Source organism: Prenolepis imparis, unplaced genomic scaffold, assembly GCF_030444845.1.
Source record: "Prenolepis imparis isolate NDT839.2.m4 unplaced genomic scaffold, iyPreImpa1.0 SCAF_14, whole genome shotgun sequence".
Classification (NCBI taxonomy): Eukaryota; Metazoa; Arthropoda; class Insecta; order Hymenoptera; family Formicidae; genus Prenolepis; species Prenolepis imparis.
Window position 1 is genome coordinate 3,029,556 of NW_028141172.1, and position 18,809 is coordinate 3,048,364.

The 18,809-nt window shown below is 28.5% G+C and overlaps 2 protein-coding genes across 8 annotated transcripts; one reads left to right on the plus strand and one right to left on the minus strand.

Moving 5' to 3' along the window:
- Positions 1–3,265: 3,265 nt before the first annotated feature.
- On the minus strand, positions 3,266–10,841 carry LOC145945695 (ankyrin repeat domain-containing protein 13C). Of its 4 annotated transcripts, none has more exons than XM_083054814.1 (9): positions 10,005–10,837; positions 9,686–9,727; positions 9,363–9,467; positions 8,870–9,001; positions 7,396–7,628; positions 7,026–7,157; positions 6,663–6,824; positions 6,147–6,547; positions 3,266–5,105 (listed from the first exon to the last, which is right to left on the minus strand). In XM_083054814.1, the coding sequence occupies exons 1-9, from the start codon at positions 10,129–10,131 to the stop codon at positions 5,090–5,092; spliced, it is 1,350 nt and encodes a 449-aa protein (XP_082910940.1). In that variant the 5' UTR covers positions 10,132–10,837; the 3' UTR covers positions 3,266–5,089. The 4 variants fall into 4 exon arrangements, with proteins under 4 accessions (XP_082910940.1, XP_082910938.1, XP_082910937.1 ...); XM_083054812.1 differs by lacking the exon at positions 3,266–5,105 and adding an exon at positions 5,557–5,751 and having other exon boundaries at positions 7,408–7,628; positions 10,005–10,841; XM_083054811.1 differs by lacking the exon at positions 3,266–5,105 and adding an exon at positions 5,564–5,751 and having other exon boundaries at positions 10,005–10,840.
- Positions 10,842–12,905: 2,064 nt separating this feature from the next.
- Positions 12,906–18,368, plus strand: LOC145945696 (lipase 3-like). Of its 4 annotated transcripts, none has more exons than XM_083054815.1 (12): positions 12,906–12,977; positions 13,964–14,044; positions 14,237–14,574; positions 14,816–15,011; positions 15,366–15,480; positions 15,724–15,967; positions 16,566–16,724; positions 16,905–16,989; positions 17,293–17,432; positions 17,673–17,908; positions 18,006–18,024; positions 18,154–18,367. In XM_083054815.1, the coding sequence occupies exons 3-10, from the start codon at positions 14,365–14,367 to the stop codon at positions 17,856–17,858; spliced, it is 1,335 nt and encodes a 444-aa protein (XP_082910941.1). In that variant the 5' UTR covers positions 12,906–12,977; positions 13,964–14,044; positions 14,237–14,364; the 3' UTR covers positions 17,859–17,908; positions 18,006–18,024; positions 18,154–18,367. The 4 variants fall into 4 exon arrangements, with proteins under 4 accessions (XP_082910941.1, XP_082910942.1, XP_082910945.1 ...); XM_083054816.1 differs by lacking the exon at positions 12,906–12,977 and adding an exon at positions 13,019–13,036; XM_083054818.1 differs by lacking the exon at positions 12,906–12,977 and having other exon boundaries at positions 13,115–14,044; positions 14,237–14,397; positions 14,500–14,574; positions 18,154–18,368.
- The last annotated feature ends 441 nt before the right edge of the window (positions 18,369–18,809 follow it).

Sequence of the window (18,809 nt, forward strand, 5' to 3'; positions counted from 1 at the left end):
GCCCGAAGATGTGGAAACTATCTCTCTGCTTTACATTTCCTTCCGTTCAAACACACATGTATCTACCAGTCTGTCTCTGACGAGGTATGGGACATTATGTAAGTATCTTGCAAGTGCTGACACAGGTTTAAATATAAGAGCATTTTGCAACATAAGAACAGTTTTGTTTCCGAGGAAATTATTCTGCCATGTGTTATTCTCCTATCATTAATACTTTGGTGTTTTTATGATGTTATATAAAGATTCTTCGGAAATTAATAGATAAGTCCACTTTCAGAGAACTGGATTATTACGTTTTTATCATAAAAAACTGTATGCATATACTCATCTTACGTTTATCATTATATTAAAAAAAAATCGGACGGTATTAAATAAGACGAGTCAGTAAAACTCTCCATAAATATTATCAGATGTATCTGAAATTTATTTAATTCCAACTCAACTTTACTTGAACGGGATTTTAAATGTAATGCTTAATTATTGCATGCCATTTGATATTTGTGAAAATTAAAGTACGAGAAAAATCTAAATTGAATTCTATATATTATGATACATTAATCTTTTTACAATTATTATTTTCCATTTAAAATTATGGGACGATATTAAATAAGACAAGCCATAGTAAATCTCTCGAGAAATATTATCAGATGTCTCTGAAATTTAATTAATTTCAACCCGACTTTACTTGAACGGAATTTTGAATGTAATGTTTAATTATTGACATTTTTTATATCAAAAATTAAAACATGAGAAAAATCTATCCCTAAATTGGATTTTATATATATTATATGATAAAAAAATCCTTTTTTTAAAACTTTTCTTCTCTTCTGTAAATGCAATCTTATGTAACTGTTTCTATACATAGTCGTGACATTAAGTTCGTCGTCATATCGTTACGTTTCTTGTATGCTTGCAAAGAGTTAGTTTCTCTTCATTAATAGCCTTCAGTACTAAAGTACGTCTAAGTTCCGACAAAACATAAAGAGAGAAAGAGAGATAAAGATAGATAGATAGAAAGTTCCTATGTTAAAATAATTTATTCTTGCTTTTCTTACGCGTTTTTTAAATCTACTCTTCACGCTCTTCAATTTCCTATATAGAACTTTATTTTTACTAATTTCAAGAGTATAGTTTAGTTTATAGTACTTAGTTATATATAATACTTCATTCAAACTCGATTAATATTTTTTGACAGTTATCAGCTGATTTCTGTCAAAAAATATTAATCGAGCTTAAAGTACTATAACATTTTATTTAAAACATTATTTTATATAATTTTTATTACATACTATTATTTAAAAATTTAATTAACAAATTAACGTTTTAATCAGCTGATTTATGTCAAAAAATATTAATTAAATTTAAACAAACTTTATATAAAAATATCATTCTTTTTTATATAAAATCAAGGAATGGCGCGCGCTTGTATATTGTTCTAGTGTCTACAAATTTTTAATACATTGTATTTTTTTTTTTAAATATCAGTCTTACGCAAAGAGCGCATACATGTCGTAAATGCAGAAGACAGCCGGAACTTTCGCAATAATCTGAAAAAGACGACAAAACTCTCTCTTTCTGCAATCTTTATCAGCACCTACGTGTCCACCCTAATTCCGTATTGTAAATATATACTCTTAGTATAGAACAAACATTACACAATCAGAGGAGTATCTGATTGGAAAACGACCTCATAAAGTTCTTCCATTTCAAATCTCTGTTTAACTATTCACGATTTTTCATTTTGACACGTATATTTTTTTTAAGAATACATCATAATTATCAGCATGTTTTTGTCTAAAACGAAAGATACGAGTTTAATAATATTATATGCGTTTATTTCGAGATCAAACCGAAAAAACGATAAATTAAATAATATACTCTTTTTATGCATTTTGGCATTTTATATATACATTTTATTTAATATATATTTTCTATAATATTTATTAAATAAAATTATATTTTTATATAATATTTATTATAGAAAATTTTATTTTTATATAATATTTATTATAGAAAATTTTATTTTTATATTATATTTAATTGCAGGTGTAATGAATTAAAATACAACAGAATTAAGGATTACAAATTCTTCAAAAAAAAAAAAGAGAAAAGAAAAAACTTAATTTATCGATTGAAGCAGATATAAGATGCAAAAATAGGCGATAAATAGTGAGACATGTTTACGCAAGAGTTATCACCCATGGCGCACTGTGACCTTTCCTTTTTTTCAAAATTATAAATAAATACACTATATATATACTTCGTTTTTCAGTTTCGGCTGCGTCAGCCGACAAGGCCGTGCAAATTGGCTGCAAGTAGTCCAAGATCACGTCCTCGCGTGACATCGCGATTTACTTCAAGGGATGACCGTGCTCGGATTACATGACGATTAACAAGAATCGCATGTCGCGAAGTATGCGTAATGATCTGCACGTTCCCACGAGCATCGCATTTTTTCGACGTGCCCTTTATTTAAATTTACACACGATCACATAGAAAAGAAGCAGAGATTGCATTTTTTTCGATAAGTTTGCAAAAGTATAAAATATAAAAAATATATAAATATAAATATAATAAAATAGAAAATAAATGAAAATCGCGAGATTAAAATATAATGTTCAAAATGGTCAAAGTATCGACGAGCTCTGCATCTCTATGTATGAAATACGATCGATATAACAATATATAAAGACTGGACGTTGCAAAAATGCAGTTTTGGATGCAAAGAACATCGATGGTTTTCTTCGCTGAGCGATGAGTTTTGAATTTAAATATCCATATCACATACACACAAGAAGCCTGAGAACGATTATCCTAATGTTCTTTCATGGATGGTAGCTCTCAGACTTTCTTCCGATTGTATATTGATATTTGTAACGCGCGCAAGCGTAATGTACGTATTTCTAATCTTTAGACAGGATAGATAGGATTTGTAAATCCCACTGTGATTCGGGAAAAGTATACAAAAATAATTATACATTATCCAATTCGCAACTTTCTAACTTGTCATTGCATTGCAAATGTTGCTTTTCGAATTTTGTCGAATTAATTGGCGCATCGGTGGCGAAATTTTCTACAATAATCATGCATGTAAATTCTTAAAAAAAAGAAAGTTAATAATTTTTGTTATTGTTACATTATAAACCTCTAATTGTACTCACATGCAAGTATACGAAATATTTGAAATTCTTTAATTAAATTTTAAGAAATATAAAATTAATTAAGTTAAATCTAAATTAAAAGAATAAAAAGAATTTATATATAGTAATAGGCAAAGATTTTGTTTATTTGGAAATTTTTATCGATCATTCACTGAAAAATTCACACTTCACAAAAAGCTCATCGAGCTAGGTCTTATTGTGATTAAGAATTATTCAATATTCGATAGCGAGGAAGTTTGATTCGGACTTATACTTTCATTCTTTAAACAATAGCATCCAATAAGCTCTTATTTACACATAACGCGACATATATACAAAGTGTTGAAAATCTGTATATACAAACTTCGGGACTAAATTAAAACAAAAAAGACAAAAACATAAAAGAGCTTCACAAATGTATAAGTCTGGAAAGACTTCTTTTTTAATTATAGAAAATTAAAATCGAGTGATCTTTCTCTTTGGCGAATCAATCTACGTAAATACAACAGATATCAAATTTTTTATTTTTTATATATTTTAAATGAACTTAAATTGTTTACTTCTATAGTATTTTAATGTAATATCTAAATGCCAAAACATTTAAAAAAATAAGAAAAATTGTAAAAGAGATATGCAATTAAATTTTCGCTAGAAAAGAAAAATCCATTCAAAGGAGACAAAGTTTGTAGATATCGTCTTTCAATACTTTGAATAGCTACAACATTTACAGTTATATAATAAATAATAACAATTAGTATCGAATGCAATATATGAGTACAAACCATTATATTTTAAAGATGCACTGATTTGTGCAAGGATAAAAAGCTGGTGCAAGTTCTGTTTAAAAACAGTGTTTTTGTACTAAAAGAGAAGTATTACAATCGCTACAATGTAAACTACATAAGTGTGAACTTGTAATACTGAAGTATATATTCTAGGCTAACATTCTTTCACATGGCCAATCGAATGCTACAGTATTTATGAAATTCCAATAGTAAAAATACATATTGCTCGTAAGAATAGCGAAGAAATAAATGTGAACAATTATCTTCGCTCTCTGTTTGGAGTAGATAGATAATTTGCGAAAAGTGCAGAATACTAATACAGCAATACCATTCATTATCTAATTCGCTTAATTTTATTATTATTCTCTGGCCTATCATCGGAATCATATTGACTTTATGACGTCCACAAAAAATCATATAAATATATTTTTTTCACTGTACAATGACATTAATTTGTTTTTCATTATTGTTATTAATAAAAATTAATTTATGTATATATTTTGTACACAGAAATAAATATAAAATAATAAATATATAAATATTTCGTTTCTGACATCATAATCCAATATGAGTGCAATAATAGGAACACTGAATTAAAAAAAAGACTTTTCTCGTGCAAGAGAAATCACAATTTTCAAATATATTAAAGGAGAATTTAAGAGAATTTCTAATGCGGTGTTTTGAAAAATTAAATTATCCTCACTTATAGCACGCAGTATATATATATATATATATATATATATATATATATATATATATACCTACCGATTGCAACATGACATGTGGAATTGATATTTATCTTTATAAATTAGTTAGTTTATCAATTAAGTTAGACAAATATTGATTAAGAGTTTAGAGATATTAAAAGATCATGCGCGCGTTCTATGCAAATTTATCTGATTTTAGTGCACAGATTTATCTCAACCCCGTAGCTTTACGTCCTTACATCAAATGTTCCATAAATATTCGACACTATTCGCTGTTAGATGTGTGTGATTAAATTACAATGATATAAGTTACTCAATGAACGACACACAATGGCGTGAGTAGATGCTTTCCAGACTGGCCCAAATCTCGAAAGCCAGATTGTCCCCTAGCACAGAAGAAAACAGACTCCAAACAGACTCTAAGGTGGACCTCGATTAATATTAGGATGTCGAAGCGTCATAAGTCTGGAAATCTGCAAAGCGATTGCTGATAATTAGTAAAAATGTCATATATGATGCGAATGCTGCAAATGATATGAAAAACACTTGCACAAATAAATATGTACGTACATAAAATGTTAAATCGCGCATCGATTACAGAGAAATTTTTAAATGTCTATCGAATGTAGAGATTGATTTGAAAGGCTCGGCGATATATTTGCAAATATCTTGCATTAATAAATAACATCAAGATAGATGCAACTATCGTCGATCTTGCTTGCTTGATCTATTTTTAAATGCGTGTTTCAAGAATTCATTAAAAAAATACAACATACAGTAAATATTGCGAATGTTTAGAAAAAGAGAGATTATCGATGAAATTATTTGTACAGAACATGCAATTGTTAGAAAAATCCATTATAGAAATATATTAGTCACAATTTACTATTTAACAAAATATCTGCAACATCTATTTTGTGCGAATACTGATATTAAATTTTGTAGTTTAATAATTTAATAGACAAATATTAAAATAATTTGTTAACAAGATAAAAAATTTATTAAAAACAATAGAAATTCGCAAGTTGAAATAGAACGCTCTTTTATCTTGAAGTTTATCCTCAAACACATGACGCGTTATGAAGAACCATCATCATAATCATGTACGCATCATAATCTCTGAAATGTATTATTGTGCTTCAGATTTAAAAAGTAATGTATGCGCGAAACGTTTGACATATAATTCACTCTCTCGAAATGTTCGAACTCAAAATAACTGTTTATTGTCAAATATTTTATAGATCTTTTATGTACAGTCGAACTCCTATATTGTCAGCGCCTTCCCCTGCTACTTTCGGATTTCTCCAAATAATTATTACTTGATTTTATTATCCCTTGTACTGTTTTTCCACTATTTGCTATGTAATCACGTTAGAGCGAGAAAGCGAGAAACAAAAACGATATATCACTCGAAAATCTAACATTCCGGAAATGACTAATATAGGAGCGCGACTGTAATTACGTAAAACAATATATACAATGTGCAATCTGTTTTATCGAAAGTAAAAATTTACCTCATTGGATCTTCGAAGTAGTCGGATGGCACTTGAAACAACTCTGGATCTATGTCATTTCGAAAGGCGAACTCTTGAAAAGTTATTTTAGCGGTGACGGTAGGCAAAATCGGTATGTCGATCTTAACTGGAAATCCAGGGGGCAACTTCATAAGTACAAATTGTCGTAACTTGCTTAGATGCTTGAACGGCGTGATCACTTCCAGAACGTTAAGTAACATGTCGACGGTGAGGGGAAAATCCGGACTCATCGCTACGGTGGCTTTGAAAGCTTTACTACTTTCCTTGTAAACGAGATTTCTTCCCAGAAGCGGACACTGACCGGCTGGCGCGACGACATATTCATCCCACGTGATGTTCGATTCTGGTGGCGGATTCAACGATGCTCTTCTTAAAGGTGACTTGAATAAATAAAATTAATTGTAAAATTAATTATCATATCAATTATTTTATGTAGGCTAAAGTTTTTAAAGCTTATTAACAATAGATTTTGCATTTCAATTTCAGAAATCTCACCTCGCCATTTTTGAAGCCTTGAGAACTACCCTTGGTAAGAGATTCCATAATAGCTTTATTCTTTTGGAGATCCTCCTCGCTTAAATGTTCGCGACGTTTTCTACTTTCTAGTACCATGCCATTGATTTGATAGAAATCAGCATGAAAGGCGCCCACCATTTCCTAATTTTAAATATTTATTTTATTATTATCCGTCTTCATATTTTACTATACAAGCTTGAGCCAATTTTGAGCGTAAAATATCATAATTGGCTCAAGATTGAAAAAAATTCTTAATAAAAAGAAAACATGAGTTGATTTTAAATATACAAATTGTGCTTTACTCTATTATCAGTATTATTATGATTATAAATGTACACTTACTCTTTTGTCTTCTCTAAAAATCCACCCTGTCTGTGCTCTAGAAAACGTGATACCTTTGGTAGACATTTGTGCTGCCATAATATCGCTAGACATAAGAATATCAACTTCATCCTCTATCTCGAGTTCAGTTTCCTAAAAAGTATATACAAAAAAACATTGCTTTAATAATGAGCAAGATAAAATGATCATCTAGATTTAATTTTTCCGTGGGATTTTTCTATCTTAAAATAAAATGACAATCAGATTTATTGCTAAAGTTGTGTATGCTAAGAACATCGATCAAAATTTTGAAAAGTTTACCATGATAGAGAGTAAAGTTCATTATGTACAATGTTATCTTTTTAGCCCACATATATGTAAATGCGTTAACCTTATGTCTCACTCTTTGGAAAAGTTTTGCTTTATTGTCGAGGACAGTCAACGAATGGCCGGGTTTTTGGTCACCATTGAAGATGAAAGATATGTCACCTCTCTCCCATCTCATGTCGTTAAAGTCTACAAGAGTGGTGTCCATCCTAATCGAAGCCCCGCTTTTATGGATCTTACATATATCCGATGGCAATACTCTCGAAACTAACGGTACTGAAAGGAATTTATCGTTGGCTGACGAGAAAAACATACATATAAAATTACACTTACATAGCTAAGAAAAGATGACATATATGATGCACCTGAAAAAGTGGGGAATAAAGTAATTGGAACCTTTTTTTTTTTAATCGAGACTAACTCGATGTAAGAATGAAAAATATCTTTCGTTTATTATGTTTTATTTTAAACATTTCTGTATTTAATCCTTAGTAGATATCATAAATTTTGTTACAAGTATTTATAAGAGCTAACACTTTTAATTGTATATAATCTTATATAAAATTTTAGCTGTTATATATTACTCGATTAATTATAGCAATCTTTTTTTAAATTTGTAAGAAAACTCTATGGTACCTGATTTAAAGATTAAAGTGTGCTTTATAAATTATATGCACTTACCTCATATTTTAATCCAGAGAGACGAGACATATCATAGCATTATCATAATACTGTCGTAACCGTCAAATTAATTATTTAAAAAATTCGTGTAAAATTACGAAATATATTTCAAAATTCGAAATGTCTCAAACCGTTTTTTTTTTTTCTTTTTTTGCTTTGCATGCCAAGTTACGACAGTTTTATTATTATTGCTTATGTGTAGATGTCTTCAAACGATAATTAAAGCACCAATAGAGCTACTATTTATATATAAATATAAAATAATAAATTCATGCAGTTTTGAAAAAATATTACAGGATGTCCATTTCTACCGAATCAGTTGTTAATAGTAATAATAATAGTAAGAAAGCCTTTTCTGGCAAAATATTCAATTGTTTAAATTTCTTCTTTTATTCCTTTGTTTTCTTTTCAAACTATTCAATGTAAATTTTTTTAAAGAAAATAGTAGAACATGTCTTTGACTTTTAGTAAAAAAAGAAACGAATGATAATTATTTACAGTTTCGGATTTGAATGATAAAATTAAGACATTTCCACATATATACTGTTATTTTGAAAAATGAAAAAAAACCATCAAATATTTATATATAAATTAATATAAATTTTTGTAAAAAAAAGTGCAAAAAGAGATATAAATTATTCAGTTCAGTGTTAATTCAGAGAAAATTATTTACATTAAAGCAAAAGTAATATTGTGAAAGAGTGCTAAGGAAAAATTGAGGTGCCATATTCGCGGAAGCAAACATCTCGATTGTTGCTTTCCACCTTTCCAGGTGCGTGCACCATGATAAACAATGTAATTCTGCAACGAAAATAATCACGCAATTAAAGACATAAAGCAGTGCATGGGAAACTTACCCCAACTTTGAAAATCCCATTTTAATTCCATATAAAAATCGCCCATTTGATGTAAGGCGGCAACTAGATTCGGCCTCCTCTCTTCCATCTGCTCCCTCGTTTGTTGCTTCAATTTTCGCACTAAAGATGATACTACGAAGAAAATTATACATATTACAACTACGATCTTACGCATTGTAATTATACATATAATGAAACATAGAGTATACCACTTTGACTAGATTATTTCTCAATTGTTTATAATTCAGAAGCTAAAAAAACTAGTTTTATATATCTCTCTGTATTAAAATGTTTGTCTCGAACTTATTTAAGCAATCTGCTTTTAATTCACTTATCGATAGAAATATTGATCGACACAATTTGTTACACATAATAAAGTATACAGGATGAAAAGAAGATTTAAATCTAAGCTTTAAAGCTTTTTTTTAACACTGTATAATATTTGTTACAAAAATAAGTGGCATATTAAGTCAAGCTATCATATTATACGAACTGGTTTGCCTATCTCCGTAACTGATTGCTTCAGCCAATGGACTCCAGCCAGCTACATTCTTCACTTTCACAGGTGCACTATGTGCAAGCAATAATTGAACACATTCTATAATATAAAACAAAGTATATGTTGAACCAATTTACTTATCGATTTAAAACAATTTTAATGGCATTAGTTCTTCCAAAAATTAAGTATCTGATTAAAAATCTTAAGAAATCTTGATCAATTTTACACAATCAACTTGCGTTACATTTCTGATATCTGATGTACAGAGTTCAAATGCTAACGTTGAAATGTAGAACGTTATAAAAGGATTTCCATACCTTTTCTTCCTAACATCACAGCTAAATGCAAAGGTGTGTTCCCTGCAACAGAGAACGCAAAGAGCTAAATAAATAAGCTGTGCTACATCGCTCACCTTCGCAGTGCCTAATAAATTTTACCAATTGAACCTCCTGCGTACCAGGTGGTCAATAAAAACTGTACAAAGTGTATCGATGGAATATATTGATATTAAATATATATATTATATATTATATATTGACAATGAATATGATATTAAATATATATTATATATTATATATGTATATATATTATATTGATGGATATGTGACAGCATCGTAACAAACTTAACAAGCGCACCTTGTTTATCCTTGTCGGCAATATCGTGCTTCTTAATTAAAGAACTGAGCGTCTTGACGCTGCCTTGAAATATACATCTGTGAAGCGGGTACTTTTCGCCTTCCTTCTGCGCCATTATCGTCGGCATTTGACATCTGTCAAACGTTACAGCAGCAGGCGAATCGAACGCTCGTCGTCGCTCGACGTTCCACGTGTGACATTAGAGGGTGTCATCGTACTTATGACATCTGACCATGTCACACAAACGTCAAAGTACATACGTTGCACATGTTTCGCTCTACATGTCAAACTTGCGAAACCCTCGACAACAGTTGTTGTGTTTGCACACGACACTTACATAACTCCCTCGATCTAGCTATCTCTCTCTCTCTCTCTCTCTCTCTCTCTCTCTCTCTCTCTCTCTCTCTCTCTCTCTCTTTCTCTCTCGAGCCTCCCTTCTGTCAAATAATCTCGTCGTCTCGACTCAAAAGCGAATTTCCACCCAACTCTTCTTATTCACTTCTTTTTCTCGCATCCGCACACTTGTCCAAAATCTATACGCGTGTCTCTATGTTTGTACGAATGTATATATACATATATGTTGTATATATGTGTGTGTCCGAGGCCCCGAACTGCTTCTCGCTGCTAAAGTGAGACGTTAACCTTACTCAGGATGATGCGCAAATTTTTGCAGCGATTTGGACGGTCGATGACGGGATTTATCACGATTTATCGTGAAAACTTGTATTTGTTTTTTCATGCAAGTGTGCACTGCTAATTGGCTCCGGAAGTGTGTTCGTAAATTAGGACGATTGAGGATTGAATGAGCGTGTTTACGCGCTTGAATCGCGTACATACCGGAGGAAGGATTAAATGCGCCATCCGAGAGAGATAGCGAGATTCCCTGACTCCTCTTGATCGTTATCTCTCGGCAGGAAATTTGCTAATCGGAAAATGAATTGATTAACCTTTTGAGAGACTTATAAGTCTTGCAAATAAGGATATAAAAATCTTTCTCTGTTTCTCTCACTTTTAATCTCTCTCTTTATGATTATTTTTATTCATACGAGAATTATATATCTAGAAGACCTTGCTCCAGTTTGCGTTCCAGGTTCCAGGTATGTTGATCCAGTAGAATTTAGAATCAATGAGTTTAAAAATCAGAATATAAAAAAATAATAAGCTTTTTAGACGTAAAAAAAATGTGTGTCCCTTGTCAAAATCATATTTAAGCTTCAGAAAGTTTAAATATATTTTTTTCAATTTTCAAAGTTAATTCTCTTCAAATTAAATATTATAAAAAAACTTTATTTTACATTTCTTTTTATTTTTGCGAGAAATTATTTTTTCAGATGTATATCTCATAAGAGAGAGAGAGAGATTTCAGATATATATATATATGTACATCCTGCATAATATATTATATTACATATTTATAATTAAATAAAATTATATATTTTTTATGTATGGTAAAATTATATTTTAATTTTTATATATATTGATTATGAGTTATTAAATTTATTTTTATTTACTGTAGAAAATATACATGTAATACATATATACATGACATATATGAATGTATATAAGCTTCTTTATTTCTATTATATTATAATTCTTATATTATATTATAATTCTTTTATATTATATTTTATATAATTTATTATTATATAATTTTAAAAAATTGCATATTTTTTAATTTTTTATGTATAATAAAATTATATTTAATAGATATTTTAGTAGTACATATATGTTAGTAATTATATATAGTTTTTACACATAGTTAATATAATTAAATATAAATTTTATACAGTATAATTATAGTTATTAAATTAATTTTTATTTACACTAGAAAACATATACGTAACACATATATAAGTGGTATAAGAATTTCTTTTACATTTATGCACATTTACTTGTTTTCCAAATTTGCGCATTACAATTGGAATCATTTACACCAATATTGTATTGCCATAAATGCAGTACAATGTGATCAATATTGCTGTGATCTTACATTGCATTGTTATCTCTTTCAGAAGGCGAATTCCTATTATCCTTTAACGATTCTGCATCACTACTGCACGTGTATTTCAACTTTATAATAAAATATTTCTATAATATTTACACAACTTTACAAATCTCTTTTTATTCTTTAGATGCACTGAATATTTAAGTAAAATTATAATTTCAAATTAAATGACTTAAATTGCTGTTTATTATTTGTATTACATACATATTTGCATTTTTTTCTTATTTAAAAAAACAAAACGCGTCCAAAGTTCTCATAAATTATGCATATTTCTTAAGGATTGCATATTAATATTTTTATATGAATAATGATGAGAAGATGATAAGGAACTATATATAAGAAAAAACTATATAAGATGATAAGAATTATATAAGAAAAAACGAGCATTTGATTTATATAAGAAAAAAACATATAATCTCATTTAAAAAAAATAAATGCGATCTTGCAATTGCGGATCGAAGTACATCACACAATTATGCTGATCGATCTTTAGAAATAGAAATCTAGAAATAGAATAAGCTTCATTTAAAATATTTTTTTCAATAATCAATAGTTTCGGAAAATAATCGCGCGAAAAGATAAAAATTGGCACACTAGAGTGCGATATAATAGAACAATAGAGTCGAGACTTTAATCATCTTGATCATAGTCTAACTAGATATTAATCGGTGTGTGATGGATGAGTACTTACTTAGATTGAACAAAGATTTGTTTATTCAGGCAGTTTGCATATTTTTTCTTCCTCGATAAAAGGTGATTAACTGGACGTCATTGAAGTATCAAGGCGTTTCTCACATGGCCATGAAGATATGTATAAAAGGTTGCTATATATATTAGAGTGAAGCACTTCTTTATTCAGTTTCATTTTATACGTTGTATATAATAGTCAACATTTTTTATAAATGAATGTGATCTCGTGTATTTACACAAATTAGATATCTCATTGTTAGACACTTAAAACAGTAGATGTATTTGCTTTTGTTATCTTATTTTTTGTGTGTTAAAAAGTGTGTTTGTTTGTGTGTATGTGTGTACATTGATAAATATAGTAATATAAAAGAATAAATGCAAAATAACAAATAATAAATAACAAAAGTATTGAAACAAAATTCCTATTCTTCATTTCAAGATGTGTGATAGAACAAAAGCTTTTTTTTAAAATATTTTGACGCCAATTTTTAGATGAGTTGCCTGAAATATTTTAATTATTTCATTTATATTTGACAATAGAATATTAATTAGTTTATTCCTTAAAAAAAATAGAAAATAAAATAAAATTATGGAATCTATGAATTTTGCTTCTCTTCTTATATGCGACAAGAATGAGTTGTGTTAATATGAATTGTGTAGTTGTAAATTTGATATAAATTTTAAAAGAGTTTAGAAGCTAAAAAACAATAGTAATTTTACTGAAACGTTTGAAAAGAGACAAATAATAAAGAAAGTAAGAAGAACTTTCTAACTTAAATTTCAAATTTCTTTGTTCAAATAAAAACTTTTATTGCACATTTTATAAACTCAGATTGTAAAATCAAAAAAGCAAAAAAATAAGAAAAGAGAACTATAAGAAATATTATAGTAAATATTTAAATAAAAATATGCTAACTCAAGATTTGGACTAAAATTACACAACTCGATAGGAAAGAAATCAACTATTTTTTGACAAAAAAAAATCCTAGAAAACTGCTGAGAAAACAGTGGGACAAAAAATATATATAAATATGTTAAACAATTCCATAAATTTCATAAATAATATATATGTCTTCAAATTTAAATATACATAACTGATAGCAATGCCAAATATTAAGATAAGAGACTGCGTGCAAAGTCACGAACACATAACTTTTTGCTGATAACTGCTAAAGTCACGCAGGTAGTCACATAAGTGACAATAATTGTCAAAATGTTAACAATATGTAACAAATAAATTTATATAATAAATAAATTTATATAGAAGAGACTCTTTTAATTCGAAAAAATTTAATTTAAAAAATTTATCTTATTGGATTCGACTGATCACGAGTGATTAAAACGAGTAAGTCTTTCTTTCCTTAAATCATAATTAATTCAAAGAACTCTTTCGATTACTTTGTTATAAACTTAAACTGCGATTATTTTATTTTAAATTTTAGAAGAAGCTACAGTAGACTATGTATAATTAATATTTTAGTATTATTATTAATTGATTGTAAAACTGATGCACAAATCTTATCTATTGTATCTGTAGGTTTTCTGGCAACAGAGATATGCATGAACAGAGATAAGTTCTACAAGAAGTATTGCAAAATAATTTGCAGCTACATGTTACATTCCATTGTGCCATTTATAGAATAGCAAGTATCGCTGAAGTAAAAAATGGAAATGGGCATGAAATTCTTTTTCCTCTCGGTAATATTTATTATAATGTTATCGGAAGCAGAACTGAACCTGTCAAAGAGATCCACGCTCTCTAGTAAAATGCAGATTCTGATCAACTATCTCTTTCCTAAGGAACCCGGTATAATAAGGGTAAGAAACGCGAAAGAAGCCAGAGGATTCAACCATCAGGTGACCACGTTGGATTTCGTAAGTATAATTTTTTCTATCTTCCTCTCTCGTCTCATTAGCGCACATTTTCGAAAATCATTAGAGTGATCGGAAAAAGTTGATCATTTAAACAGAAATATCTTAATTAATACGAATACGTTTTATCGTATCAATGATAAGAGAGAGTATAGTATAATTTTTAATATTTCTTTTTAATAATAAAGATATTAAAATTATTATGTCTCAACTCCATTCTGATTCCGACTGTACATTTATACAGATTGGTTTGGTAGAAAGATATGGCTATCCTGGCGAGGAACATTCCGTCACAACGGAAGATGGATATAATTTGAAGATACACAGAATACCTGGCAGTCCTCTGTCTAATAATCAAAATAAAACAGTTGTGTTCCTTATGCACGGTATCATGTGCACGTCCGATTGCTGGGTGTTGTTTGGTCCAAAAAAAGATCTCGGTAAGTCCATCAATAAATAATACTAGAATTGCATCTTATATTTATATTTTGCATCAATATATTTTTCGTTGAAAAATTTATTTAACCTATTCGAAATAGATGGAAAAATCCATTAAATGAGAAACGTTGATTCTGAGATATCCAACGCAGTGTAATGTTATTTTATGATTATATAAATGCATGATGTTACATTATTTTATTGCGAGCTGTATAAATTTTGCAATTTGTACAAAAGAAAAACATTTAAATAAAAAAGTCTCTTTGTTGTTCTATTTTTTTATCAAAAATTATATTAATAGTCAATTCCATATAGTACGGACTCAATTATATATTATTATATATCTTGTGTTGCAGCATTTCTATTGGCTGATCTAGGATATGATGTGTGGATTGGAAATTACAGAGGAAATTCCTACTGTAGATCACATGTCAAAATGTCTCCATATGATGCCAATTTCTGGCAATTTAGGTACAATTTTATTTGATTACTATAATTTTAAAAATATCCTATTTGTCATTAAATCTTTTATTCTCTTAAATTATTTGTATAATTATTATAAACATTATTTTTTCTTCTCTCTCTTTTAATTCTTCTGTTTATTTAAAGTTATTTAAATTTTCTTAAATCTTTAATATGTTTAGCATACGCAACACATATACAACACGTAACATAGAGAAAAAGAATATTAAAATTTATTTGTATATTATCTAGCTTTCACGAGATAGGAATAAAAGATATACCAGTTATGATCGACTACGTACTTAATTATACAAAATACGAAACTCTATATTATATCGGTCATTCGATGGGAACTACCACATTCTTCACCTTACTTTCCACGAGACCCGAATACAATGCAAAAATAAAATTAGGACTTTGTCTCGCACCGATTGCCATTTGGAAGGAAGCGAGTCCTCTATTCAAATTTATCGCAAATCTAGCGCCACAGATTATGGTAAATAAAAAAAAAACTTGTTGTTCTCTAGTTTCTTTCTTTCAAAATAAAATGCCGATTCTCGATCTTTCCTCTGATCTTTTCCTTATTTGTACAGTATAAGACATTCCAGTCTTGTCGTTGAAACCTTAGCTCTCTATTCAGCAATCTCATTGCCTTTAATCCATAAATAACACTCAAATCAAAACAATGTCATTTTTTCCCTATTATCTGAGATCTTAATAGCTTTACTCGTCTTCTCCATCTCTATCATTTATGCACATCTCAAGATGTTTGTTTACGTTTGAAAAATCATGACATAATTTCCGATTCAGAGATTCTCTTTCTCGACACTTTTACTCGACATAAGTCAGTTCATTTTGGAACCATCTCTTGAATATTTGTTTTCGAAGCAATTCTGTTTTTTAAAATATTTTTTATTCTTTAAAAATTATTTGTAGAAAATATTTAATTTTATAAATATCACATTCACGTACATTTTATATATTATATTATTACGGTATTATATTTTAATTGTAATATTAGATGTTATATTACATACATAGTTTCTATTATAACTCTTATGTTTATATATACTTTTTATATCTGTTGTACCTAGGAATTTTTCGATAATAACGAAATAAATGAAATAGGTTCGTTATCATCGACGACCATCACGGCAGGAAGATTATTGTGTGCAGATAGGAAAATTACTCAAGCTTTCTGTATTACATTAATATTCCTATTCGCAGGATCCGATCCGGCACAACTTAATACCGTAAGTTATACCGTATTTCTATAAATTTAGAATAATTTCGCTAATTTTAACACTGCAATTTAATGTGTCACTGTTTTAATATTTTTAATAATTAATAAAAAAAGGTCATAAAATATGAAATTTTTAGGTGTATCATATAAATCAATTTTATTTCAAATCTTTCTAATAAAAATATTGCAGACAATGATGCCGGAAATATTTTCGTATTTTCCGGCCGGTACTACGAAGAAGGTTTTAGCGCATTATGCACAAAATATTATTACAGGTACGTATTTTTTTACCTTAAGCATACAGCAATACAATGCTAATTATATAAAGAAGGAATTCAGGGTATGTAAAGTATATCTTAAGTCCTGTTAATATTTTTATTCCTATAATCTTTATATGTTCTTATTATTAATGTATATTAAAATTTACAATTTCTATCATTACTATCTTGTTATTTACTAGAGAACTAAATAATACGATAAAGTATTTTTATTCTCTTTAGTCGTTTATTTCTCTAATTTCTAATCATTCATATATGTTTTACCATGTTTATGATTATCAATATGATTGATTCTTGTAGGTAATTTTCAAAATTATGATTATGGATATCTAGGCAATTACGAGCGATATAAACAAGCAACACCTGTGAAATATGATTTAAAAAAAATCATTGCTCCCATAGCTTTGTTTTATGGCGCTAACGATATGATTGCTGTGAATGTAAGTTTTACTTTTCAATACTTTCAAATTTAATTTTAAAAAATCATTTCGTTCAAAAATATATTTAACAAAATATTTATGCGATTTTTTATACATTTTACGTACTTACATTTAATTCTGAACTTATATTTTAGCGTTTACGCGTATGAGAATTGTTTTATATTTAGGGAAAAAGATATGAGTTTACATTTTAAAAATTATTATTTCTAGATTTATCTTTTTTGGTTTCTTTTTTTTTAGAATCCTCTCCAGTTATATAAACAGTTGCCAAATGTTATCCTTTTAGAAGAAATTCCTTACAAACTGTTCAATCATGTGGATTTCTTGTGGTCTATCGATGCAAAAACTCTCGTGTACGATCGTTTAATAGAAGTGATGCAAAAAATTGATGTTGAATCAAACCCGTACCGGTTTTATACGACATGAAGATATATGTCCGAAGGTCACAAACAAACAGTCGCTCATAAATCGAAGTCGTAAGTTGCAAATTTAACGAATTCACAAATCGATAATGAGATTCAAAGATTGAAACTCTCGATTTTACATCGATTGACTAATAAATTTTTTTTATAGGTATTTTACACGGATCAAGGTACATATAAATTCATGCATTGCAAAACAACATACATGTTCTAAAAACTGTGTCAAAAAGGTCTTAAAGATCTTTTTATCGTCTTTTAGACGTTTTTAAAATATCTTTAAATGTCTTATGTTTTTTTAGAGATGTTACTTATTGAAACGTATTTATGTGCGATCTGAAAATGATGAAGATTTAAAGTACAAGATTAATTATAATGTGTGTATGTAAACGAAGAGAGAGATTTAATTAACATTAAATAATATTAAAACTAGTCTAAATCTCCTTTTTTCTAACAATAAGACTCATAAAATTGTCAACTGGAATTATTTAAAGTGTAGTAATAAAAAGGTTTATTTATATGATTGTGTGTGTATATATAATTGAATTCATGAATTTTTATTTTGAGTTAAGAGTGATTAATTTTCTTAAAAATAAGAATTTATCCAATATTCTTAAAATTTTTTTTCTATTTTATAAATAAATTGTTTCCTACTTTTAGAGATAAACTATAGAACAACACAAGTGCATGCTACGCGCACGCTATTCCTCGATCCCTTTCTAAAAAAAGGCATGTTATTGACATTGTTGTCGCTTTTCTGCGATACTAATTGGCTGTCTCGATTCGCGTTGTGCATTATATTCATAGCATCGAGCAGCTGTCATCGCGAGAGTTAGCAGTGTGTTTGACAGTTTGTCCAAAATAAAATAAAATAAAATAAAAAGTATTATAATATATTATATTACTTAAAATATATTATTATTTTAATTATAATAATATATTGTAAATAAAATAATAT